Source organism: Octopus bimaculoides, chromosome 3 (genome assembly GCF_001194135.2).
Source record: "Octopus bimaculoides isolate UCB-OBI-ISO-001 chromosome 3, ASM119413v2, whole genome shotgun sequence".
In the NCBI taxonomy this organism is placed as follows: domain Eukaryota; kingdom Metazoa; phylum Mollusca; class Cephalopoda; order Octopoda; family Octopodidae; genus Octopus; species Octopus bimaculoides.
Window position 1 is genome coordinate 61,282,773 of NC_068983.1, and position 27,771 is coordinate 61,310,543.

General features: G+C 31.6%; 1 protein-coding gene across 7 annotated transcripts in view; it reads right to left on the reverse strand.

The window, feature by feature from the left end:
- The window catches only part of LOC106882707 (MAP kinase-activating death domain protein), a 146,303-nt gene that overhangs the window by 11,095 nt on the left and 107,437 nt on the right, over positions 1 to 27,771 (reverse strand). For 3 of the 7 annotated variants that reach the window (XM_052966191.1, XM_052966190.1, XM_052966189.1), the window contains 2 exons: positions 25,740 to 25,812; positions 4,385 to 4,431 (listed from right to left, as the gene is read on the reverse strand). In XM_052966191.1, coding sequence (XP_052822151.1) covers positions 4,385 to 4,431; positions 25,740 to 25,812 — 120 coding nt within the window. Of the gene's footprint in view, positions 1 to 129; positions 221 to 4,384; positions 4,432 to 25,739; positions 25,813 to 27,771 lie in introns of those variants that run through there. The other 4 variants (XM_052966192.1, XR_008263656.1, XR_008263657.1 and 1 more) reach the window with 4 other exon arrangements.

Here is a 27,771-nt window from a genome sequence, read left to right on the forward strand (position 1 = left end):
AGAGAGAGAGAGAGAGAGAGAGAGAGAGAGAGAGAGAGAGAGAGAGAGAGAGATCAGTTTAATAAGTTTTCAGTATTCAAATGAAAAAGTTACTGCACAAAAGCCAGTGTCAAGTTAAGTATGTCCTACTCTTTATACGATAGGTGGATTTCTTTGAGCTTGAGCTCATTGCCATATGTTTCGCAAAGACACGGTGAACCATTAAAACCATCTGATTGGCCTAAAGATAAAGAAAGATTACGTTTCACAACAATTTTATGTACAAAGATAATCTGAATTGATTCAATACCGTATTTATTCATGCATACAATGCACATTTTTTAATCAAATTTTTAAAACTGGAAACCTGTTTTTCCTTTCATTAAAGATTTTCATTTATGCAATTGAAGCCCCATGAAATTAGATACAAAATATGAAATGTAGTTGTTTAAAATGCTTTTCACTTCCTGAAAACTTTAAGTGTTGTTTCAAATTCATTAAGATTCTGATTTTATGAAGTTTTCTTTTTGAAAATTTTCAAAAGGTGGGATAGAATAAAAATTAGCATGGCTTATAAAGAACAGTGGAAATGAATTTTTGCATAATTGTAATCTCTTATTTAAGAGAGTGAAGTTTGGTTTTAAATACAACTAACAGAGCTACCTTTTTATACCAGGTATATTATCTTAGTAAAAAACAAATGGGAGTGATTTGAATATCCTATTTCTAACATGCCGAGTTATTTAATGAAAGTCTTGCTTGTAAGATCATAGAAAAATAGATGCATACTTAAAATAGTAAGGTGTGATTAGAGAGATTTAACTGTTCTTTGTTAAATAAACCAAAAGCAGTCCAAAAGGGATTTCTGTTAGAGTGACACCGTTTTTAATGTTTATAGGATATAAACATATACGTCAGTTACAATTGTTTTATATATAGTAACACATAAAGGATTCAACTTTAGGAAACAGTTTTCAATTCAGATTGTGTTGATAAATTTGTATGAATATTCTTGAATTTGTACTCATTTACAGATTTCATTATTGTTGTTCTTTAGCCCTAAGTCAGTCACAAAATAAGATAATTTTCTGCAAAGAGCTTTAAATACATTTATTAATAATATTGAATGTGTAATTTCCACAATAGTAGCTTTACAGTATCGGCATAATTTTACAGCTTACACAAGTAAAGTTCAAATGTTACTTCCAAATTTGTCTTCGTTAAAATACATGAACTCTTTGTATTGCATTTTCTACAGCCTTTATATATATATATATTTTCAAATTTTTTTCATACATCATAATACTCAAGAAGAGTCTGTGCATATTGTACATGAGAGATATTTTTCCGAGCTTTCATTCCCCATAATTAGGTTTGTGCATTACACAGGAATAAATACAGAATTCATCATACTATACCTGATAAAGTTACAATGATATTATAAACAAAAGGTTACCATTGCCATTAATCTAACTTACAAATTTGATAAAGTCACCTAAAATCTAATTTTTATATTATCAAGTACTTTTTCTTATTTTCATGGTAATTTACAGCAATTCTATTATATTGAGAGGCATTTTCAGTGAGGGATTTATTTCCAGGATAGTTATTAACATTTTTCCAGTAGTTACATTGACACACATATATTAATATGTAATTTTATAACTTTGTGAGTTTTAAGTAGATATAAAGACATTGTTAATGATGTTTACTAACACAAAAACTGTTCTTTGACATTCCGAGAGTGTAATGATAATAAAAAGCAACTGATCTTGGCACAAATGTACTAGTTAAGGAAATTTGAGAAAAACAAATGGTTCTTTAATTGCAATCAAGTACTAGAATCATATACTAAAAGAAAAAATTATATATATATATATATATATATACGCACACACACACACATATATATTCCCCTGTGTATGTGTGTGTGTACACATACTATGACTAAAATAAAAGAAACAACATTGGAGTCTATATCAATAACAGAAATCTGAACACAGTGAACAAAAATAAACAACATAATATAAATACACACTAGGTAAGAAAGGAGAGAAGGAAAATGCAATAATTCTTCCTGCATAACTCAGTATAACTTGTAAAGGAATTTGCCAACATAATCAAAACTCTAGCAAATGGAATGCTTCTGGTATTGATAAACAGAAACCAGAATTAACAATGTACGATAAAGAGATGATGAAAACCAACTCTAACCCGATAAGAATAGGAATTTTCCAGCCTTTATTTCCACTATTTTTTTCTCTCTATCTCTGACTGTATTACAAAGGATGTTAAGTGAAAACAACAGTTAAAATGTTGAGAAAAAATTAAAAAATATCTCCTCTATATGGTTGATTTAAAAATATATACAAGACACAAACAAGGCATTCAATAGAGTTCAGTTTTGAGGGGTATAAAATTATTTCTCAGTCACCATTAATCCCAGGTCTGCTCTGATCCTGGTTGTTAGCACTTGTCAAGGAACCCATTAATTAGTCAATTAGTAGAAGCTGGTTCTGTGGTTTAGGCACATAGGACTCAAAAGAGGACTGATTCTTAGACATGTAACACAGAGGCCTACCAGTGTGCAGATTTGCCCTGGTGGCATGTAAACAAGTCACCCATATCTAAGCTAGAGAGAGCAGGAAACTAGCAAAGTTAACTAAGCTGGTAAGAGGCAATGGGAAATTACTGCTGTATCTTTCCCAAGAAACAACACAAATCTTCAAACTTTGGCATGTTAGCATGATGTATGAAAAGTGAGAGAAGGGTCTATATCTATTGGAGGACCTGTTAAAAAGTAGATCCAACAGTAATATCAAAATGGGTACAGGATTAGACAAATATTTCAAAGTTACTCTAAAAAGAAGAACACTAATTTTGAACTTGAAACATCAAGATAATTAAACCAGAGAAGTAGGGCAGAACCAGTCATTCAGAGTTGATGCTTAAGCCCAGGTAAATCTTCATGAGGCAAGCTCAAGATGAAAGAGGTTTCAACCATAGACATTATGACTTGTTTTTCAAACACAGTGCATCCAGTACAACATTATTGAATAAGTCCTTCCTATTTTTAGATGGTAGCTTGTTATTTGTAGAGAATTTGATGGTCAACTGTAACAGGTCAAGTGATTATAGAGAAGCTCTTTCTTTAGCCTGTAGTAATGAGGGTGTTGCTGTTCAGACCTGGGCTGTCCTCAAATGAGAGACTTGATTTTTCAAGTATAGTATATCTAAAACTATATTATCTAATGTATATCTCCCATTTCTAAATGGTGGGATGTAGTATAAAAGTAATTTGGCTGCTACTTCTAACAGGTCAAGCAGCCATATATAGGCTTCCTCGTTGTAATACTTAGGAATAGATACAACTAAGATACAACATAGAGAAATGACAAAGAAAATTAAAGAGTATTGCCAAAAAAAAAAAAAACCCTTAAATACTAGAAAAATAAGACTATAATAGTCTAGCAATCCCAGTTATAATCTACAGCTTCAAACTGAAAACTGGGTAAACATCCAGTGTGCTAAAAACCCAATTCCTCTATCTAAACAGCTGATATCAATGCATCATACACACTCACACACAAAAAAAATTAGTCTGATATAGTAATCACAATGGGCCTAGAAAAATATTTACAAATAAGGAAAAATAGACTAATGTAATACAGCACAAACTTTTCTTTACAGACACGGTGATAATTAAAAACAAACTAGAAGTTAATTACATAAAGGAAACAGGCTCAAATAAAGGCAACAAAAAAAGTAGGAAAGTAAACAATAAAATGCAGAGAAAATCACTTTGTGGGTCAGTATGATGCAAGACTGGAACAAGGAGAAAAATGGGTCAATATGAGCTAGGCAGAAATGCAAGATACAATTCTTAACTATACTAGATCGATGCATAACTACAACAAACTTTCAGAATAAAATTATTTATTATAAAAGTACATTATTCAACTATATTTAATAGGATTATTAAAGAACTATGTTGAGCTGTAGAAAATTTATTCCTGCTTGTTTCACAATAACAGAATCATACGAGATGATAAAACAGTAAATTGGGTTGAAATGCAGATGCAAATAATTTTTTTAACATTCTATAACCTACTCCGTATTTCCAATCAGTATTCAAATCCTTAATTCAGAACCAATCTTTTGGCATTGCTCAGCTAATATTAGGAATTATAACTCAAACTGAATAAGATAAGTTTGCAGGAATTCCCATTTCCTATTGACTAGCTTAATCTCTCTTTATTTTTATTAAATATAATTTTATTCCCCACATTTATAAATAATTTCATTTGTTTTGACCTTGGGACTCATTTGGATTAATGTCAAATGGAAATCAATAAAAATAGAATCATCACAGTACAGCCTTACAAACTGGAATGTAGCAACTTACCATGCTGGATTTAAACTTATGAGGAATCACTTGCCTAGTTTTGGGATCTGTAATGACAAAAAGAAAAAAAAAAAAAAGAGAAAGAAAAAAAGAAAAGAACATTGAATTTTTTAGTGATTTCATTTTTTCTGCTTTAGATATACCATAGAATAAATAATTATCAACTGGGATCTCCTTGATATGCATAATTCATATAAACTCCTCTAATATAAAAAAAGTATTAATCTATAATGTGATGAACTTATGCTTACACAAGTGGCGTAACCATTTTGTTCAATCTTCACAGCAAGGCTAAAATTATGCTTACTTAAAAATGTATACTTTACATTTCAAACTAATGGAAAAAGTATATGCACATTTGAGCTTTTTGCTTTCAGTTATTGTAAATATTTGAAATAATAGGTGCTGTGATGCACACATGTTTATAAGAAGACTCGTTCTATCACCTACTTTTGATTCATTATGTAGAATTTACATTATTTTTTTTATGAAGATTATAAAATTGTGAACCACAGAGAGACAAATGTTAATATGCCATCTATAATAATAAATGGAAAGATTGTGTGCTTGTGAATTTGTTAGTTTAACTCCTCTGAGACTATCAAACAACCTTGATGAAACTTGATACGTGTGTGGGGCTCGAAGGTGTACATAATAATGGTGGAGGTAGTAATTATTACCAGGTACCACATGTGGTCAGGAACGTAGTATCCATATCAGTATTAACAAGGAGTGTACAAAAAGTACAGTAAAATGTCTGGTAATATTGATTGATAACCAAAACTTTGACGCACATTAAAGTAATGAACAACAAATGTCGCTGTGAAATGATTGCTATAAATCACTTTGATGACTTATTGAAAAAAGTTGCTCTGCTCAGTTGACAGCAAAAGATTTCCTCCTTGTGGTTTATATAAGAAGTAAGACTTGGAACTGTTAAATGAGAGATTCATAGCAACAAAAGAGCTGAGTGAGACAATTATTTTGAGAAAATTTTAGTGTAAGTGAGTAGACAAAGGCCAATGAACCAAAAGCATAGGTAAATATATATGTTGGTAGGGGAAAATAACACTAATCAATGATGCACAACCATTGAAAAACTGCTATGGATTGGCGATGAAATATACCATAAAGTGAGGTGGATTTAAAGAGACTTGAGAAGTAGTTAAGTTATAGTTGAAGTTGTAGAGCCACAATTAAAGGGAATGTACAATGTTCAGATAAAGCAGTAGGCTTTGATGTTTGCAGTTAATATTTACTAAGATACTAGCTGAGGTTCAGAGTGAATCTCTAAGTTATAGTGCATAGTTAAATGACTGGAGGAAGATACAGTTTGGTAAAATTATTCCAGAATAACAAAGTATTTTCAAGGTTTTAACACATAAGTGATGGTAGATGGTAATGAAAGCTGATACATTACAAGATCATTTTCACAATTTAAATGTTTTGCCTTATCGGTCAAATAGTAACACAATGTAGAAAAATCTGTTTAAACTAAGATTAGAATAATAAACTATTCTTACAAATATGCATATCCTTAGACTTAGCAAAGATAAAGATCTTAAAGTGGTAATTTATAAAAACATTTAATTCTTTAAATAAAGAGCTGAGACAGTTCAGAAGACCAAAAGTACTCTTGTAATGATAAGAGTAGCATTTATAGTAATAACAATCATTCCATAGCCTTTGAGACAATCATCAGATCATATTACCAATGTGGTAATATTTGGCAACTGCACTTCAAGAAAGACCAAATTCTTTTAGGAAATGTGTCAGGGAAAGCAAATGAATTGAATTTTTGAAATCTTATAATCAGGTGGTAAGGTACTACTTTTATAGGGTCTCTGAGAGGAGTGGGAGGGAAAGGGGAAGATATCCTCAAATAGGAGACCTGGCATGAATGCTTGTAGTATATAGAACAAAATGAAATCCACCAAAGGGACCTAAGGTGTAAGGTGATAGTGTTAATGTTGATTGCAACATTAAAGCAATTATCCTGAAACCAGAATTAAGGTACTTGATTTACTGTAAACAGTACAAAATGGAGGAATTGGGGTTTTATATTACAAAAATAGACATTAACAAAAATTATGAAATATTAGAATTTCATTTGTCAGCATTTAAAAGACTTTAGCATGAATTATTTAAGACAACATTTAAAACAAATTTATACAGCAACCACTCACAATAAACTGATTCAAATTGGTTACCAAGTAAGATTATTGAAATTATTTTGACAATAGACTTGATAATTACTATATGAATAATACATTTAACAAACTCCATCTTGATATACTGCAAAAGTGCATTACGGAAAAGTAGTTGCCCTCAGGCTGTGATAGTAAGTCATTCAAACAAAACTTGAACATTCTCTTCGAAGTCCAATATTATGTGGACTAGTTACAGAAGGAGTCGAGGAGGATCATAATTTTTAGTTTAGAAATCTGAAATATGTAATTTCATACTGGCTTCTTTGCAAAATGCTAACTTGGTGTGTGTAATTTGTGTGTGCATGAATGTTAATATATCTCTTTCTCCTCCCATACTATCTCTGAAATTGTGGAAATTAATATTGCTTCCAAATCTAGAATAAAATAGTGAACTTCAATAGTAAAAGTTAAAAACGAAACAAGAATTAGTTAACAAAACAATATATGGAATTAAGTTGTGGGTTCAGATACAAAATTTGAACAATATTTTGAAATTAGTTACTGTAAATAAAGCAATTTTATTCATTATATTTAAAATAATTACTTTCATCTTTTCTATAAAATAAATGATGATTGAAATGTCTCAATTTGTCATTGGTTTTAATACATGTATGATACATATAGACAATGTGTCATAAATCCAGATGTCATTATTGAAAAGTATGTAGAGAATGATAGTGGCACACTCACCCTCACTGATACTAATAAGAAAGAAGCATGGAAACGACACTAAAAGAAATTGATAAAGGATGGGTTAAAAGCGGAATAACCAAAATACATCCAATTAATGAACCAAGTCATGAATAGAAGCAGAATTATCGAGAAGCTTATCAGGAAGAGAAGAGAACTAAGAGATGTACTTTGGTTTTGTGCCAAGACATGGAACCACTGATCTTTCTTCTTTGTGGAAAAAGTACAGAAAGGTCTCCATAGTTCTCATAGTTGAATCAGTTGGAGAGTTAGATTTACATTTCCAAATGTGAAGCAGGAGTTTAGAATTGAGATGTCAATTTAGTCAAAATTGAAAATGGGATACAGCTACTGAGAGAGAAGCAGTCATGCTCAACATTCAAAAAGAGAACAGATAGAAGCTCTAAATAGTGTAAACATTAAAAACAATGAGCAGACAAAAGGTGCAGTGGCATATCAGGAAAGCCAACAGAGAAGGATTTCATATGTACCAGATGCAAAGTAGCAGTTAGCAACAGAGCACCTAAGAAATGAAGGTTTTTAGCAACTCAGAAAGCTCATTAGAAGTAGTTGATAGCTTCTGCTACCTAGGTGTCCTAGTCAGCAATGGAGGTAGGTGTTATGGATATTAAGACTGAATAAGAATGGAAGGGGAAATTTTCAGGGAATAATTAACTCTTTTGCAATAGACGGCCTTTCTCTCTCTGAATGAAGGGGAGACTATATGATACTTGAATATGAAATGATGCAACATGGTTAGGGCTAAATATGGAGGATATTTAAAGCTGAAAATAAATGAAGAAAGCATACTTCATTGAATGTGTCATGTTATCATGCATGAATGATAGAGTGCAAGAGCATTGAGAGAAAAACTTAGAGGTAATAGCCTCCTTATGTAGGAGAGAAAACTGTTCTGGTAAGAACATGATGCACATGAAGAATGATATTAGGTGAAAAATATCAAACAACTTTTATAGAAGGAGCCTGCAAATATGTGGGAAGAAGTTGTAACATAAGTATATTGGATAGTAAAAACCATAGAAAATACTGTAATGAAATGGAGACATTCAACCCATACAAACATACAGAAGCAGTAGTATAAATGATGAAACAAAATTTTAATACTGATTGTCTATGACATAAATATTTTACATTTAGGTTCTTTAGCATAGCATACAAATTTAGAAAATGTATTATTTCTAACTATATAGATTCATATGAAGGCAGTAAAGGTTCCTAACTTTTAAATGTCTAGTAAAATGAAAAGATGAAAATAGTAATCAGGAAATCTGAAAAGCAAACAATAACGACACATTTTAGAATTATAGCATTACAATGTAAAAATGCTTCACTTTACTTTGATAATAGTAATTTAAATCAACAATGAAGTAAAACTTTCAACAATCAGTAAAATTAGTAGTTATTTCATATAAGAATGAATAAATAGAATGAAGTAATATCCATTAACAAGAACACATTGTATATTTATAAAGAAAATATCTTTAGTTTACAGAATATTTGTAAATATTACAATGAAATGCACAATGTTCAACAAAGAATGCTGCATCTAATCAGACTGGTGTAAGAAAAGATTCATCAAAAGAAGTATAAGGTTAAAGATTATGAAGAAACCAACAGTGGGTTAATGTTAAACTTTTAATAACCAAGAAATTATGTTTGAAAAGGTTTCTGTTGCATTTTATGAATAGTCAGTAAAATTTTCTTCCAAAATAATATTTTAAAATACTACTAAATAGTAATACAGTAGTCTAGCAGTAGACTTATAGAAGAAACATATTCCCATTTAAATTATCTTTATAATATAATAGTGCTATATTTTCCAGAAAGCTGTCATTAATCAGAGAGCTGCAAATTCCTTTTATCATACAGCATGTTATATAAAATAATTTTACTCATTTTGTCTAAACAGCCTAATTTGAGTTACCACCACTAGTCAATTATTTAAAATTAAAAATTTGACTTTTAATTAATAAATCATGAAAAATTTAACTGGAATAGCTCTTCATCATCATTTGTGAAAGCAACATTTTTCAGTAACGATCAATATACTGATACAAAAGGTCTGTTATAGAGGTGTAAACTTTTGAATCCATGAATGAATTTGATTATTGCTTGAAGTCATTTAAGTGTATTTTCATTCATTACTAAAGCCTTTGGGAAATACATCATCTTTATATATCTGTGCTTAACTAAAAAGAAATTACACTAGATTCTTTTGACTAAAGTACATGATCCTTACATTTACAAGGGAACAGAAACAGGAAGTTGAGATCTCCTGATTTTCAACATAGAAAAAAAAAAAGCAAAACAAAACAAAAAAAGTACCAATATATAAAAAAAAATGACTAAACAGTTGGATAAAATAATATTCGCAAAGGAATTAGAATGGTTCAGTTTGATAGGGTATTTATCAGGAAAGAAGCAACAGTGTGTCTTTACATGTGCTGTGTCCTTGGTAAAAACACACATAACTCAATTTTACCATAAGTAGAGTTGCATTATAGAAGAGTGTTTCTTTAGTTTGCAGAGTGAAAGACAAATCAACTCACCTAATTGAGAAGGTACCTCAGGAGGTATCTTTCTAAAAAGATGACATTCCACCTTGTTGATATTAATTATTCATGCACCTCTTACATTATGTGAAGTCCAGCAATTATTTCTATTTGCCACATTTATTAAAAAAGTAGTGCTTTACCTAAGACCAGGTCCTATTATTTATTTCCAAATACCTTAATTGGCAAACTAGTACAACAATGAAACAAATATAGTGAACTAGAAGTATCAGAACCAATAATGTTAGAAGTGATGGAAGACAAGGAAATAGTGTCTAAAATTATAGCCTTTAGAGGAATACTTTGATTAGAATCAAACCTGGAAGGAGCTGACCAACAAGACTTCCTTTTTCAATCACACAAAGTCACTAAAATGAGTAGTAGCAATATTTTTAGTGTTGATTTAATTGACAGTATAATGTGTCATGAAAAAAAAAAAACGAAAAAAAAAAACAAAAAAAAAAAAAAAAACTCAGCCCAGTATTCAGGATTACTTTTTCCAACATATTCAAACATTTTTAAGATGGTAGAATAAAATTTGAAATAGATTTAGCTGTAAATTATAGTAGATTGACTATCAATACAGTAGCTCCTTTGTTCATTATCACCCAAGCACAAAGAAAGAATGTACACCACCAATATAAAGTATAGTGGTAAAACTGCTGTACTCTGCTAATCAGCTTCTGCTACAACAAAAATGAAGAATACACTGGATAAATTTATTCTTAGAGACACCTTTTGAATAAGAGATAGGATGGCCATAGTTGGGAATTTTATGATTAGAAATCTGTTTAGTCATTGCTGACCTTGGACTACACAACAAAAAGTATACAGAAATGGACCGGAAGGGGAGGGAATGTGACATGTCTAGACTGTCACAGAACATTCCACATGATTCATGACTTCATGCGGGACTGTGCAATATGGTTCTCAGCAAGGAAAAGGCATTGTATATAGCGTAGTCATTTGGTTAACTACTTACATACCATAGGTTTCCTCATCTTGTGTTCAGTGGTGGGTTCTAGATAAAATTAGCTGGGGTACTGCTTCAGAAAATTTTTAGCTGTTGTTTTAATATTGTGTAAAAGGAAACAAAAATATAAAAAGAAAATTTATACATAAACTTGATCGGTTCGTGTTTTAGTTACTGCTGGGTAGTGTGTTTAATTTGTTCACTGAACACCGCTGCAAGTTCCCCTTGTTTTTCAAAAATCCCCCATAAATCACAAAATAAGTGGGGGGAAATGTACCCTATTTTTCAAATCCTGGCAGCAACACTGAAGCTGGAAGCAGGATAATAATCTAATTTTACACTTTATCACATTCAAGAATATAAACACATTTTTAAGCACAACATACATGGAGTCAAAAAGAAACACAACTGTTGTTCATGCAGTGCTCTCTCTCCCTTGTGTGAAACTTCCTTATGTCGGACATGCGAGCATGTGCACAACAGCCAAACATCGCATTGCTGGAACTGTGAAACACACAGTTCTATATGAGGATTTTTGTATTATTTTTCATAAACTAGGGGATGGCTACTGACATTAAGCTTAAGGATTATATAATGTACAAGTATAAAGAAAGAATTAAAGAAAAAAGGACTCATTATATTGAATGTTATTGATAATAGCGAATGGAAATAGGGGGTGCTGCAGTTCCTACACACAAACTACCACTGCTTGTTACAGAACAACTTTAAACCTAGTAAAAATATTCAGTGTTATATTTTAGCTATTTCTGCATACTTTTATAATTCAGATTCAAATTGTGTTAATTCTTCCTTAACAGCCAATTTTCCAATAACTGTACATATTTCACTTGGTCTTCTGTTACTTCAACAACCATTAATTCTTAGAGAATTCAACAAATTTTCTATACAGAGCAAGTAAATATTCTTTTGATATTAAGCTTATTCATAATGATACAATATCATTATTTCATATTTTTCAGTCTCCTTTTAAAATTATTTGTCATAACATCCTCTTTTTATTAGTCAGAAAGAAAAAGAGTGTCAATGACCCATGCAAGCCATCCAAAACTAGTGACATTAACATAGCTGATACTTAGTTGGAACTTCTGTAAGTCAACATTTCAAGAAAGTATATAGGTAAGAAAGGAATTCCAGAGGATTACTGCACTGGAGAGGCATGATTGGTAAAAGTGTTTATTGCAGAATTGGGGTGTTGGGGAACACAAGGATGGCGAAAGGAGAAGTGATAGGTACATAAGGTAAAGTTGGATGGATGGAGTATGCAGCTTGATAATTTAGAAAAGTAAAGGCTGTTGCAGTGAAGTTAGAAGAGGTAGAGAGGGGAAAATCCCTAGTTAACGTTAGTGTGTTTGTCAATTAACCAAATGACCATTTTTGATGCAGATAAGTTTAATTACGTACATAGCAGCATTACTATTTCAGATGTGCAATCTGTATTCCAATGTTAATCAATATAGATATAACTAATGAGACTTGAACAAACTAAGTTTTTGGGAGGTAATTTTAGCAATATCATATGTAAGGTCTCCTTGAGCAATCATCAAATATAATGCAGCAGCTATGAGTGCTTTAATTCTGTGTTGTTTGTACATAGAGGATGTGCAGTAGTGTGTACCTGATATTTCTATTGCTGCTGAAGGAGATTGTATTTTCATGTTTCAATTTAAGAATTGTTTTGAAGTCTCTGTTCAAAGAAGCAGTGTGAGATAGACATGAAATCTCTAGGTTACATATATTGATGTTACTTATAGAAGTGCTAAAGAGTGAATGATAGTATGACATACATATATAGAGTGGATACAGAAATATAACACTTGCTGAGTTCTACAAGCTGAATTTACTTTAATTTTAATGTACTTTATTATTTTAATTATTACAATGAAAAGACATGTACATAGAAACAGTAGGTATCACCTTTGTGAAAATACTTTAGCTTAGCCAAAGAAGAAACATCTATGCAAGTTATACCTCAAACCATTAATCCAGATTGTAATCTTAATACAAATACCCAACACAAAACAGATTGAACTACATGACAATGCTTTCTCAATAAGTACCAGTTAAGAGTAAGTCTGCACTGTAAATTGGCAGGCTGCAGTTCCAGGTTGAATTTTTTTTGCCTACTGTGCATCCAGTTTTTCTGTATATGTACAGGATAGCTTTTGTTTGGATAAATGTTTTTATAGCTGGATGACCAGCATATAACTAACCACAACCATTGAAATAGAAGAACCCACTTTATTTAGTTAACAAAACAAGAGCAAGATGATTTGAGTTTTGCTCAATGGTATATAGCAACAAGCTTTGAATTCATGGCCATATGGACAATAATGCAGAATCTGATTCTAACAATCATTACCTCACCATGAGTTTATCAGTTGCAGAGATGTGTAAAGTAAGTGACAAACGACTAAAGCAACTTTGGAAAATTAAGATTGTTTAGTTAACTACAGCAGTGCCATAGATCGGCTGAATTAGAGTATACTGAAATTATCTTCCTACCACCACTGTATATAGCTCACACTTAAAAATTTTAGACATTTGTATTTTATTCCAATATAATTATTTTCATATTTTATACTTATGCAACAATTTTTACTACATAGAGTAAGGCGGCGAGCTGGCAGAATAGTTAGCACACCGGGCGAAATGCTTAGCGGCATTTCGTCTGCCATTACGTTCTGAGTTCAAATTCCACCGAGGTCGATAAATTAAGTACCAGTTACGCACTGGGGTCAATGTAATTGACTTAATCCCTTTGTCTGTCCTTGTTTGTCCCCTCTATGTTTAGCCCTTGCGGGCAATAAAGAAATAAGAATATTCTGATTTCTATTTTAAAAAGTTTTAAGATCAGAAATTCCGAGAAAATACAATCTTTAATTAGTGATAGATTCTAGATTATGAATTACTTTGTCATGTAATATATGACCCAAAGAGGGTGCAAACTATACTCTATCACTGAAGAGATGTAGCCAATTCCTTCATAGCTGTTACTTTTTCAATCTTGGCACTGAATTGTAAAATCTCTTTCCATGCTAATATTATTTTCCAATTAATGGTTCTGCAAAATAACAATTAAAAACAATAGATTTGAACTGGATTAGTTCTGACTTTCATGGAGGTCACAGATATTGTATATTGCAAGTATTTCAATACATTCTGATAGCTTGTGCAGTCTTGAAAGATTCTGAAAAGACTTCTAATTTACAGATTACTGAAAACAAAGAAAATTATTCAATGGAAAGTATCCTGAATAACTGAAAAGTAAAACACACTTTTATAATAATTTTATGAAAAAAATGTAAAATATTGAGGGTACAGTTTATATTGTAGAAATGCATCTGTAATATTTGTTAATATTAACTCCCTATCTATATTAAGTTTTAAGTTCTTGAAAGTATAAAGTAATTTTTGTGATATTTGCTTATTAGAGACTTAATAGTAATTTCTAACTTAGGAACAAGTCCACAAATTTAGGAGTAGGGATATGGCAATTTAATTGACTTCTGTACTTGAATGAGATTTTATTTTTTCTTTCTAGTAATAAGTCAATTACTGATTATTTAAGGTAAATTTTTAAGGTTTTAAAGAATTATTTTCAGACACAGGTGAGAAGTTAAATTATTATCATTTTATGAGACAGGAGTTCAGTTAATCACAAAACGCTGAAATCGGGAAATTGATAGTTATACGAAATGTATACTAATTGCATTGTAGATAATTGATATTTTTCTTTAAAAAATATGTAAACTATTCAGGATAACTGGTAAAAGACAAAATGTACAGCAACAGTTGGTAACATGCTACATGGAAGAAACTCCACTCTCTCAGGCAATTATTGCAGGAAGTGAACAAAGGGAGTAGTTGGAAGGCTTTTATTGCATCAGTCCAGTGCTTCCTAGCCTGCCATCTTGTAGGATGTTTTCACTGCATTTATCCTGCTCTCTTCCAACATCAATAGTCCTCTCCAGTCTCTCATTGTGCTTGCTGTATTTATGCACTGTTCCTCTAACCTTGTCCCTATTTCACTAGCCTTTCCAAACAACTTCTTCATTACCTCAATATTCACTATTCTATTCCTCTCCATCATCTATGGCATCCCACTACTCTCTTAGCCTGTAACGATCTTCCTCTCACAGCTTCTCTGGATCCTTGACACACTTATCTCTTTCCGTATGTCATGCACACTTTCTCCCACCTTCTACCCACAGTCACCCTTATAACTCTCCTAGACAACCTACCCTTATCACTCTCTTTTACAGGAACCCTTGACACTCTTCCTTCCCTTGTTCATTCCATACTTTTCCTCCCAAAAGTATCTACTATTTTACTATTCCCACTAGCACCTATCACAACAATAAATCTGTTCCTTTCATCAGCTCACTTAAAATTATTATACTCTCTCATATTCGGTCAGTTATGGTAATTCTTTAGTCTCTCATGGTGACCTCACTAGTGCTGGTGCCATAAAAAATGTACCCACTACATTCTGTAAAATGACTGGAGTTAGAAAGAGCATCTAGCCATAGAAAGCATGCCAACACAGAACCATTGAAGCATGACACAGTCCACTAGCTCATCAGGTCCAACATGGAAGACAGACATAAAATGAGCTGTGTGTGTATATGCATACATGCATGTGCACATAAGCATACGAGTACATACACATAGAGTTTTAGCTATGTTATGAAGTGGAAGGGTTCATCAGGAAACATTGTTAGATATTGTGAAGCTTAGTACTTGTAGCAACGTTCATGACTAAAGAGAGAATGAGATATAACAGTATTTCCTGGACATGAGCCATAATTGAGATTCTGTGCTGCTGACAAGTACTAGATTACTTTGTCCTCATTGGAAGATATTTCTGGGGTCTCTGTCTGTGGAAACAATGCAAGTTTGGTATGAAATATTTAAGTTACATGTTAATGACATTTAGGTGTACAAGGTAAATAAGGACTAAAAGAGTATTATCTATACAGAACCAGTGTTTAAAGAGACAGCATGTTGGTCATTAATCTATAGAATGAAGAGTGGAATTTGGGTTTCGTCAGAGTTGGTAAAGTGTAGGTCAGTGAAAGTGGTATTAGCATATACTGCTATGGTGCAATCTGACAAAAGCTCAAGAGATAAGTGATGTTACCTAACAACATATTAATGTCAAACTGCAAATATTTTTGCTCATTGAAGATTGTCATTATCTTCATCAATTTGATGTCTATTCCCGTACTGGCATAGGTTGGGTGAGTCTGCGATATGGCTAATTATTACTTGTCCCATTTCTCAGCTATCTAATTTGTGAATTCTTTGAGATCAGACTTTTCCACTTCCTTCCATATCTTTGTCATAGCTACCTTCCAATGTCAGTGTATGATACATTTTTTATGTAATGCTCTTTGTTCTTTCACATAACTTGTTCATAGCAGTACAGTTGTCTCTTCTGCCCAGTTTAGCTAATATTCTTAATTCCATCTTCCATGTAAGTTAAACTTTAAGCATCTTATAGATCACACCTAACTCCTTTCTCTTCTTCAGCAGATTCTTCACATTCAATGCTAGTGTTTCACTATCATACAATATTACATTTATTAAAAATGCTTCTTACAGTCTTACCTTAGTTACCCTACTTCTTTCTTATTCTAGCTACAAGGTCTCACTAGAACCAGCCCAAAGCAGCTGTCATTTTACAAAACTATTTTAATTGCATTTTTATGAGTAATTTTTATTGAATATTTTGCTTGAATTAGAAGTATATTATAATTTTGATAAGTGTGATTGAAGAAAAAATTTTAAAGCAAAATATTAAGGAAATATTATATTTCTAAATTATTTTAGAATAATTTCTAAATGTTAACAAGGTTTTGACAAAAATTGTTTAAACTACTCAAGAGAATTGTGGAAATAAGGGAATGTGTAATTTAGCAATATTTGTGAAATTTTTGTAACCCAATTAGATATATATTCACTGACATTCTGAAATTAGGATACAAGAATTAATTAGCAATAAATGAACTAATATAAATAAATAAATATAATTCCTTCAAATGATTGTAATAGGTTCATTACTTAATCATGTGAAAATATAAATTCTGTTGGTAAAAAAGGATTTTTTATGAAAAAAGCTGAAAGCAATAAATCATCATTCAAAAGAAATCTGTTTCATTAATCAAACGCTGTTTAGGAGTTGGTAAGATAGAAAGTGTAATTCAATAACCCATGGGAAAAAATGTAACAAAAAATAAATATTACTTAGATTAGATTGAACTTTATAAAGAAGAGAATTTAAAAAAAGTATAAGACAAAAAAAATTAAGAGAATAATGAAAAGGGTTAGCAACATGAAAGAAAAATATAAATCTTTAGTTGTTGATTTCTTTGGAGAGGTTTCTAAATGTTACATCTGACTTTAGCTTAAAGATTATTAATGAAATATTTGTTTCATATTAATTGGTTACTAGTTTAGAATAGCAAAACAATTCCTTAACTATGCTCCAGATATATATTTTGAAATGTTATTAGAATAATGTTAATAGTGAAGGTTGAATTGTCTTAAAGATGAATTAAAAACCTAACATAAACTGTGTTACATTATTAAAATACTATATTATTATTTAGGTCCAGGTTGGAACTGATTGAGCAAACTTTTCCAGTTGTTTTCACTTCATCTTTTTTTATGTTTTATTTTTAACAGACATTGTGCACCTTAGACAAAATTAACCAATGTATCAAGTTTTGAAGATGAGAGGGCATGAGTTCAGGGAAATTTGTCTACTATTTAAAAGTAGATAAAGAAACCACGAAGAAACTTTATCAATGTGACATGTATTTATTGTTTGAGCCTAAGTCAACCTTGAACTAAGAAGATCTATAATGAAAAGCTTTCCAACAGGAACATTCCTGTCTTTTTATACACCTATAACTACAGTGTCCAATGTGACATGCCTTTTTAATAGAGCAAGGTGTGGTGTGAGGAATATTTGGCCGCTGTTTCTTGTAGGTTGAGCAACCTCATGGAGGTTGGCTTCATTGTTGGTTTGTAGTAGGAGGTGAGGCTTCTTGGTGATTATGTGAGAATCTGAGGTCAGTTTAATGGTAAGTCAAAGCATCTTGATGGTGGATGTTTGTTGTTTAACCCTAGCTTAGCCCTAATCAGATATGTTCAAAGGCATTCCAGTCATAATCATCTCATCTTATTTTTAGACACAGTGTATCCAGAATTACATAAATCATCTGTTTCTAAGATAGTAGAGTATAATCTAAAGATTTAGTGGCTATTTTTAGCAGGCTATAAGACCACATAGACTTCCAGTTGTTGCGATGACAAGATCAATAGAGTTGTGGACAAATCACTGTGCAATATTTCTTTAAGTACCTTTACATTCTTAGATTTCATTTTTCATCCTTCCAATGTAGATAAAATGCGCATCAACTACTGGAATCAATATTATTGATTGTTCTTGCCTTCTAAAATTTGTCATACTTTGAAGATAGTGGGATTTAAAGCAAATTTGGCTATGATTATTAGCAGATCAAGTGACCATATAGAGGCATGCCAATTGGCTTCATTAAAATAATATAAGGTGTTCCACACCAGAACAGCTCTGATGGGTAAGTGGAAGCGAATTTCTTAACCTTGTAGTTTTGGGCTCATTCCATTGCACAGTATTTTTGCAAATCTATTATAGCCCTGGGCTAACCAAAGACTTGTGAGTAAATTTGGTGGATAAAAACTGAAATAATCTCGTGTGTGTGTGTGTGCACGCACACGTATGTTTGCTTACATGTGTGCCTCTTTGAAATTTGCAAGTTACAAGCAATATTGTTGTTGTCATTACTCCTGACAAAAACAATGAGCTGCTAGTTTAGTGACTTCAAAAAATGCATGAAATAAGAGATCCTAACTTGAAAAAAAAAAAAAAAAAAAAAAAAAGATAAGGGTCAGTAGCAGAAAGGTCGTTTGCTAAAAACAAACACTATAATAATATATTTGTCTTACCCATGCTAGCATGGAAAAACACGTAAAAACGAATGAATGGAATATATATATATATATATATATATATATATATAAGTATATAAATTTTACCATCAATATATTACAGGTTGTGGCATGTAAGTGGTCAGAATGTTACCATCAATTTTCACATTGAATTTTGCCATGAGACTACAGCAAAGTCTTTTCAAACATGTTGGCAAGAAACATATAGCCACTTTTGCACTGGAGGTACATATACACTAGGGTCACTTAGTGATAGTAAAATGAAATTTTAGTGGAATATAGGATGAAGATCTACATAAATAGATGAAAGGAAGAGCTATTTTCCATGGATTGGTGTTAAAGGTTAAACTGTGAAAATAAAATGAAAACCCTTAAGTTTGAAAGATTTGTTAAAAGCAATGGGTGGTAAAAATAATAATAATGACTGAGGAAACCAATTTGCTTGTTATTTATGGTAATAATATTATTTAGTAATAAAGAGTAAATTTTGCTAGTAACTTTGAGGGGTTATGTGTATGTCTGTGTATGTGTGATTGTGTGGGTGGGGTTGGAGGGGGAGTAGAAGGGCTGGGGATCCCTATAAAGTGTTGGGGCAAGAGGTGGAATGGGATATAGAGGAGCTATGGTTGATGCCTGTAGCTTGTGCGTGTATTGCACTCCAGTGCAAAGCGGACACGACTACATTGCTAAAATAAGTTTACACTCATGAGAGCATTATTAAAAAATTTCACCTTCTGAGATATGGAAAGAGCTTGGGTCATATGAGCTCTTTATAAACAGACCACTGTTTCTGCCATGTACAGCTTACATCTACTGCTATTGAGATACAGCCCAGCTCTTTCCAGCAATATCCAGTAAGTGTTTAATGACATTGCATACTTTTTTAATTGCCATATACAACTGGCTAAAAATTGTGGTACTGCATCTTTCCTAGATCTTAAAAGAAAATCTTTGGTTATTCAGCCTGACCTTGAAAGAGCTCTCTGTCACCCCAACGTGTCATTTCACAGTGTTGGTTGATACTACCTCTGCTTTGTAAACCATAGCTTCTGTATTGCACTTGTATTGCACTGAGCAGTCAGTGGGTTCACCTTGTTATCCATTGATTAAATTTTCTTCATACAAAAAGAAGAAAATGATATACACACAAGTTACAAACTTCAACCATGGCTACCTCCATATCCCACACCACCTATGATCCCAACATTTTATAGAGTTCTTTACCCTTCCAGTTTTTTGTTTTCTTCACTCTCACTCATTTCTTACTCTCCCTCCAGCCCAAGCCACACACACAGTTACATTGTTGTTAATACACACACCCCACCAGAGACACCACCTAAAATCTCTTTTAATATGAATACAGCATTATCCTTTATTGTCATTAATAACAATACATTTTGTTCCCTTTAACATTATTGCCATTATCATTATATTTATCACCCAATGCATTCAACACATCTTTCAAACCTATGGGTTTTCTTTTTTTCACTTTGTATGAAGCCATCTAAAATACATTGTAGGATTATAAATCAACTCCAGTACTTGATAATACTTTCAATTTATCAACTCCATGGGAATGAAAAGCTAAGTTGCTCTTAGTGTGACTAAACTCAGAACAAAGAGCCATAATCAAATTCTGAAGGGCATCTGATCCATTGCTCTAATCATTCTACTAGTTCACTGTCTCAGTTGTCTATTATCAGTATAACACTGCATAGAACTAATATTTATATTCATATAATGTTGAATTTGTCTAGTTTTGGTTTTTTACATAAATGTTCAGTTGCATATTATTGATATTACTCTGTCGGAGCAGCACTGATAATCAATAATTAATATTAGATTCAATATATTAATTATCAACATTTGAAATCTAATAATCAATTAAATATCTGAAGATTAAACTACATTCAAATGCATATTATGCTTAAATGGTAGTAATTGTGGGTTTCTGCTTAAGTTTGATGTCAAACATTTATTTTGGTTGAATCAGCTAGGAACACAAAAATTTACATTTTAGAAGAAACATTAAGTGAAATTTTTCAATTATAAGTATTCTAATTAGAATGAAATAAATTATTCATTTCAAATATTGAATTATTTTGTAGTAAAATTTAACTTTTTAAATGTTTCCTAAAGTTTAAGATGAAATTACAATTATTATAAGATATAAAACAATGTTAAAATTTTGATTATATGAACAAATTTAATTAATATATTAGCAATGAACTGAATTAAATTAAAAAAGAGTAAATCCTCATCCATTCAAATGTATATTCAAATATATCTGGTGTAATCTTCAACTTGATAATCAATGATATTAAAACTTCAGTCCCTTTGAATTTATGACCTGTCTACTATCCCAATGTAAATTTACTTGGCTCAGTCCTCCACTCTACAACATTAAATTGTCTTATCTTGATGATCTCATAATAAATCCTTTACCTTATATTTCTTTGGAACTTTCTATCTGTTCATGTTATCTGCAAGCACTAACCTGTACCAATTCAAACTAAAAATTAATCAATTAAAAAATTTAAGTGTGAAGGAACTAGTGCTGGTACATAGTATACAGTTAATGAAATTTGAATTTTGTAAACACTAACAATACTTTTACCATCTATCCAGCTGCCTTTCTCTTATTGAGGACTACTTTTCCATTTTAATTCCTCAAATGCCCACTGTCACTCCAACAACCACAGAAAGGGGAACCTAACTGTTGCCTGCTCTATTCAATACTACCAGAAAATCAGTATCAATAAATTTCTTGGAGACAATATAATTATCTGTCTTAAATTTTAGAACAACAGACCTTGTAATAAAGACAGGGTTATTGATCAACTAATTCTCTCTTCAGGAAACAATTCTGAGCATATTTCAGAAAAATTAATCATTGACTATCATTTTTATTCATAATATTTTTTAAACTCTAATTTAACTGTTGCATTTAAATGAATTATCTCATTGAATTATTTAATCTGCAGGCATTAAATTTCATATAACATATTTTATTTTGGTCACACACATATATATATATATGTATAAAACGATTGGTTGCATGCATTTCGTATGTAGCTTTGACATGTGTATGTCACATGCATCTATCTCTATATAAATACTGCAGTGCTACATGAACTTCCATTGGCTAGAGTTGGAAAACAACCCTTGTATATGCAATGAAACAATAGCAGGTTTCTTTGCTGGTTGTCACATTCCAAAGAAACTACTGACTTCTGGAAGAATCATTCTGATTTGAAATCTCAATACATTACTGCTATGTCTAATAAACAGCAAGGTGTTATAAAGTAAAAAAATTTCTCATTTCTGCAATACTGTATAGTTCTATTCATCTATCAGTGATTCATTCATCATTACTTTGGCAAGAATGGTAAAGGTTATGCTTTACTGAAGTATCAGAATTAACTAAAACATGCCTAGACTGGTCCCCAATGCTCTATTTCTAGTTAGCTTTTTAATACTTCATGATATCCCTAACTTAACTTATAGAACTTGTTTGTCACTCTATATTTAATAATGAACATTGATGCTATATTTGAATAACAAATAGTTCATGACAATTTATCATTACCCACTTACATTATTTGAATCTTATACTCCGGTTTATCTTCTTCAAACTTATGAAATTTAGCCATCAAACTTTCTATTGTCTTTCTATACACATACACACACACTCATGCATATATATGACTAGTATATGCAGTGCAATTTTTAATACATTCATTATATAATGAAAATGTACTCAAACCTTCTTATGATACAGGTTTCATTATTTTACGTGAGTTAAAGAGTGAAATTTCTTGCACACAATGAAAAGACAGATATACAAATAACATGGTCATGTTGCCATGGGCGATATATTATTATTCATCAATATTCAAAACTTTATAGCTAAGTCAATATCTACCCCACCACCAAAAAAAAAAAAAAAAAAACCCCAATTTTCTTTGATATTTTCTGAGTTTTGAATATTTCTAGTAGCTCTTCAAGATGATTTCAACTGAAAAATAAATGTCCCCATATTCAAGTTCTTAAAATAGCCATACCTATGTCTATTAGTACAAAAGAAGAGAGACGTTTGACAACTATCTACCTCAACATATATTTCTTGAAATATATCGTCAAAATTAATCCTATTTCTAGCAGCAAAATATTCTAAATTCTCTTGCTTGACTTTCCTGATTCATCAACAGTACTTTAATGTTCCATTTTCTTATCAGTTTTCTCTCAACCTATCTATGTTCATGTTATTCAGCTATACATAGTCAATAACTAATATATTAAACAATGATATTATTATAGAAGAGAATTATAACATTTTTGTGACAACTCAATAAATTTGAACATCTACTACATATCATCTGGGCTGAGATATAGCTGTTTGGTGAAGAAGTTCCCTTCACAAGTGTCTTCTATCATAGCCTTGAATTAACCAATACCTTGTGAGTAGAATTTGATAGATGGATATGGCGCAGAAGGTCTTTTTATTTATTTGTGTATGTGTGTGGCTTTGCATGTGTACATCTTTCACTGATGTATATCAGGGAAGGATATAAAATATGGACAAAGTAATCAAATAACTGATGCTTTTCAAATGAAATTTCTTGTGATATTTGTTCTGCATAGAAAGGTAGCAAGCTAGCAGAAATGTTATTACACTGGGTGAAATGCTTAGCAGTAATTCATCCATCTTTATGTTCTGAGTTCAAATTCTGCCGAGGTTGACTGCCTTTCGGGGTCGATAAATTAAGTATCAGTTGCATACTCAGGTCAATCTAATCGACTGGGACCCCTCCCCAAAATTTCAGGCCTTGTGCCTAGAGTAGAAAAGAATACTTGTTCTGCATGGAATTAATATAATCCTCTGTCATTCTTGCCATCAGAAATGTATTGGACCAGAGAGTGATACATTGGGAGTCCATGAGAAATGATGCTCTTGTTCACCATTGGTGATACAAGTAAAGATTACAATGTTACTAATTACCTTTTTTGACTTTTCTCATTTTTGTTTTTAGACAACACATTATGGTAGATATCATGACAGCTTTACAATCTTCTCATAAATGTAACAACTTCACAATTGCACTAGTTTTTTCCACCCACAAATTTGACAACAAAGAATGTAGATAACTGTAGCAAATCAGAATATTATTAATAGAACATTACAATTTTTATGTAATGTTTTGTATTACTGCATATGTTATAAGATTGTTTTCATATCTTTGATCTATGATTGTAGTTAAATATGTTTTCTGTTACAATAATAATAATAATATGAGCCACTCAAAATATGTTATATCTTATAAAGATATGTTGGTACAGTGGAAACTTAAAGGGAAAAGTAGAGTTGCATTTAAGTAGTTCAAAAGAATTCTTCAAGTGCATGAAACGTATCAAGTTTCAATGAAGGTCAAATATCCAAAGCCTGGATTAATAATTTAATGTTTACTAATGTGAAATAATTGTGAAAGGAATTGTGGGATTAAACAATGTCATTTGATTTATCATAAAAATATAATATTCAATATAGCTGTCCAGTTACTTATTTTTTTAAAGCTTGACTCCAGTTACTTATAATTTTTTTAAAGCTTGGTACTTTTTCGATCAGTCACTTTTTGCTGAACAGCTAAGTAACAGGAATGTAAACAAAAGCAACACAAGTTGTCAAGAAGAGGTGGATGACAATTACATATACAAAGACACATAGATATATGCATATGTATGATGGGCTTCTTTCAGTTTCTGACTACCAAATTCACTCACAAGGCTTTGATCAGCTTGAGGCTATAGTAGAAGACACTTGCCCAAGGTGCTACACAGTAGGACTGAACCTGGAACCAAGTGGTTGGGAATCAAGCTTCTTACCAGACAGCCACACCTGTGCCTATAAACTGACAATGTTTAGGTAAGTTATTATTGTACTGATAGAAGATCTTTTTAAATCACTACAGTTTGAATGCTATATTTGCTAGGTTTATGTATTATTACTTGAACTTATGAATCTTTATTAAATATAAGGCTTGAATAATTGTCCAATCTGTAAGGCCCTTTAGTTTCTGCGTTTAGTCCCAAACTGAACAAAATGCATACAAGCATGGTAAATATAACAATTTTGTCAAGATCAAACCATTCTGAATATAGCTGTTTAGGAGTATTGAAGATGAAATCAGAAGTCAAACAAATTATAGATACATTCAAGTTAATAAATGCTTTAAAGCACTGTTTATACCAGCTTCCCTAAACTATTAATATTGGATGAGCAACAGGTTTAGATATTTATCTGAATTGTTAGAGTAAATAGTTTAATGCTATAATTAACCACTTACATTGAAGAGTGAATTAATTGCTTTTTCAGTTAAGTTTATTTCGCACAGTAAAATAAAGTTTCATGTTTGACTGAATTCATGACCTATTTGTTACTAGCCTATTTAACAGCCTCAATTGTTAATTTCTTTTTATTAATTCTTAAAAAAAAAAATTATGTACCTTAGAATTTAATTTCAGTTTATACCATGTATACATAATATACTCCAAAGTATAGGATAAAATTTTATTTATTACTCTTCAACATAACTGCAAATTTAACTTAATTCAAATGTTTACTTGATTAAATAGATATTCTTTCTACCAAAAGATTTCAATGGATGTAGGATTTAATCTTAAACTCCAAATACCCTAACTCAAATTTCTAGAAAACTTATACCTATGTAGTTTTAAAGGTATGATGATAATAAAATGGAAGGATTTTGCATGCGCTGGCAAAATGTTTGGTAGTAGCATGCAATTAGATATCATTTGGTGCATAATGGAATGTTTGCATCCAAAGCGGAAGCTAGAAGCAATAAAACAAAAATGAGTTAGTCTTTAATTCTTACCAAACTCCTCTAGTACAAATATGCCTCCTTTCTGTGTGAAACATTTCTTGACACGACATAGCTCAATAAAGAACTGAAAATAAAAACGAAGCAACTTAAAGCTGTTGATTCACAAAAGTATACCACTTGTGGACAAAGAGGATAAGTGGCTCACACTGACTAACTGAACTGAACAAAACAATAGCTCTACAAACTACATATAAGCAATATAAATCTAGCAGATGCAAATGAAAGGGAAAAATAGGTGCCAAGATGAAAATTAGAATTTATTTAATCAACACCTTGATTAATGTGGATATTTAAATGTAATTAAATTGGATTTAAAATTTATACCCACTATAACCAATGTATTTTGCTGAATATAGGATTTTATCAAATCAGGTCATATAATATTTTTCCTGACAATTTGCAAGGTGCTAGCAAAGCAATCACAACTTCTAACATTGATTCAACTCAGGTGTAAAATAAGCATACAAACAACATACCAAATTAAAATAAACTGAAAAGCATAGAGAGGGCAAGCACTAGTTTGAAACAAAAATGATTTTCAGTAATAGTTGTGTTCATACACATAACAATCCAAATAAATGTCTCTATGAATTAAAAAAAAAATTGGGAGAAAATGTAGACAAGAAGCAAAAGTGTGTGGAGTAAAAAGAAAGGGTAAGTTGTAGAGTGAAGAGTGATCTACAAATGACAGACACCATAAGCCATTACCTCAAAATCCTGCCCCCAGCAGCCGATACAGCGGGATGAAGGGAGAGAAAGAGAGAGAAAAAAAAAGATAACATATTAACCAGCATATTAGCAACAACATTAGCTGCAACATTACAGTAACGTAAGCCCAGCTTGTTAAGGTGCTTATATCTTCCTTCAGATTTTCAAAAACAAAACATCAATTGACGATCAAACAAAAGACATAGAGAATTGAAAGCATAATTGAATGCAAACTAATTTTTGAATTAGTAATAGGGTAAGGAATTTATCTCCGATACTGATTAGGCATAGAATCTAGCTTCTCTGAAAAATCAGGCTAAATGATCAAGATATAATGAAAGAGAGATATTAAGATTCATAATAAATGTAATATTCTTTATCAAGCCAAAACAGCTGTGAAAGAAGTATTTGCACTTAAATGAAAGAACAGTAGACAGTTTTTTGATTATGTATATTTGTAAAAAGTTGGAGATTATAAAAATAATACTGGGCTTAAAAGAAACTTAAGAAAATCTTAGCTGATGTACAATAGTAGACACTAGTTAAAAACAAACTATAATGCTTCATTGGAGTTGTCTCTTCTGCTTATGGATTTTAGAGTTTTAAACACCATCCGAGGAAGTTTTTGAAAACTATTTGCTAAAATAATCTCAGCTGAAGTTGTTTTTCAACTCATCACTGCACATATGCATGACTCAACTGTATTTACATTTAGAACACAGGATTCTCTTGAAGTATTTTCCCTCAGCCAAATTACTGATATTTATAATCAATCTCTCTCTCTCTCTCTCTTGCTATATGTGAGTGTGTGTATGTGTGCATGTGTTGTGTGTACACGTGCATATAAATATCTACACACACACACATATATACACAGGTACGCACACATATAGTGAGAGAGAAAGTTAACAGGATAGATTGAAAGAATCTCTATATAGAAAATACTTAGCGCTCAAAAGATTTGAACTTACACTTTGAAATCTTTACCAAAGACTAAGTCAGTGGGGTAAATAGAAGCTACAAGAGGAATCCAGGTGAGCAGATATGGAGACTGGTGTGTGTGTGTGTGTGTATATATATCATCATCATTGTTTAACATCCGCTTTCCATGCTAGCATGGGTTGGACGATTTGACTGAAGACTGGCAAGCCAGAAGGCAGCACCATGTTCCAATCTGATCTGGCAGAGTTTCTATAGCTGGATGCCCTTCCTAACGCCAACCACTCTGAGAGTGTAGTGGGTGCCTTTATGTGCCACCAGCACGAGGGCCAGTCACATGGTACTGGCAACGGCCACGCTCAAAAGGTGTTTTTTA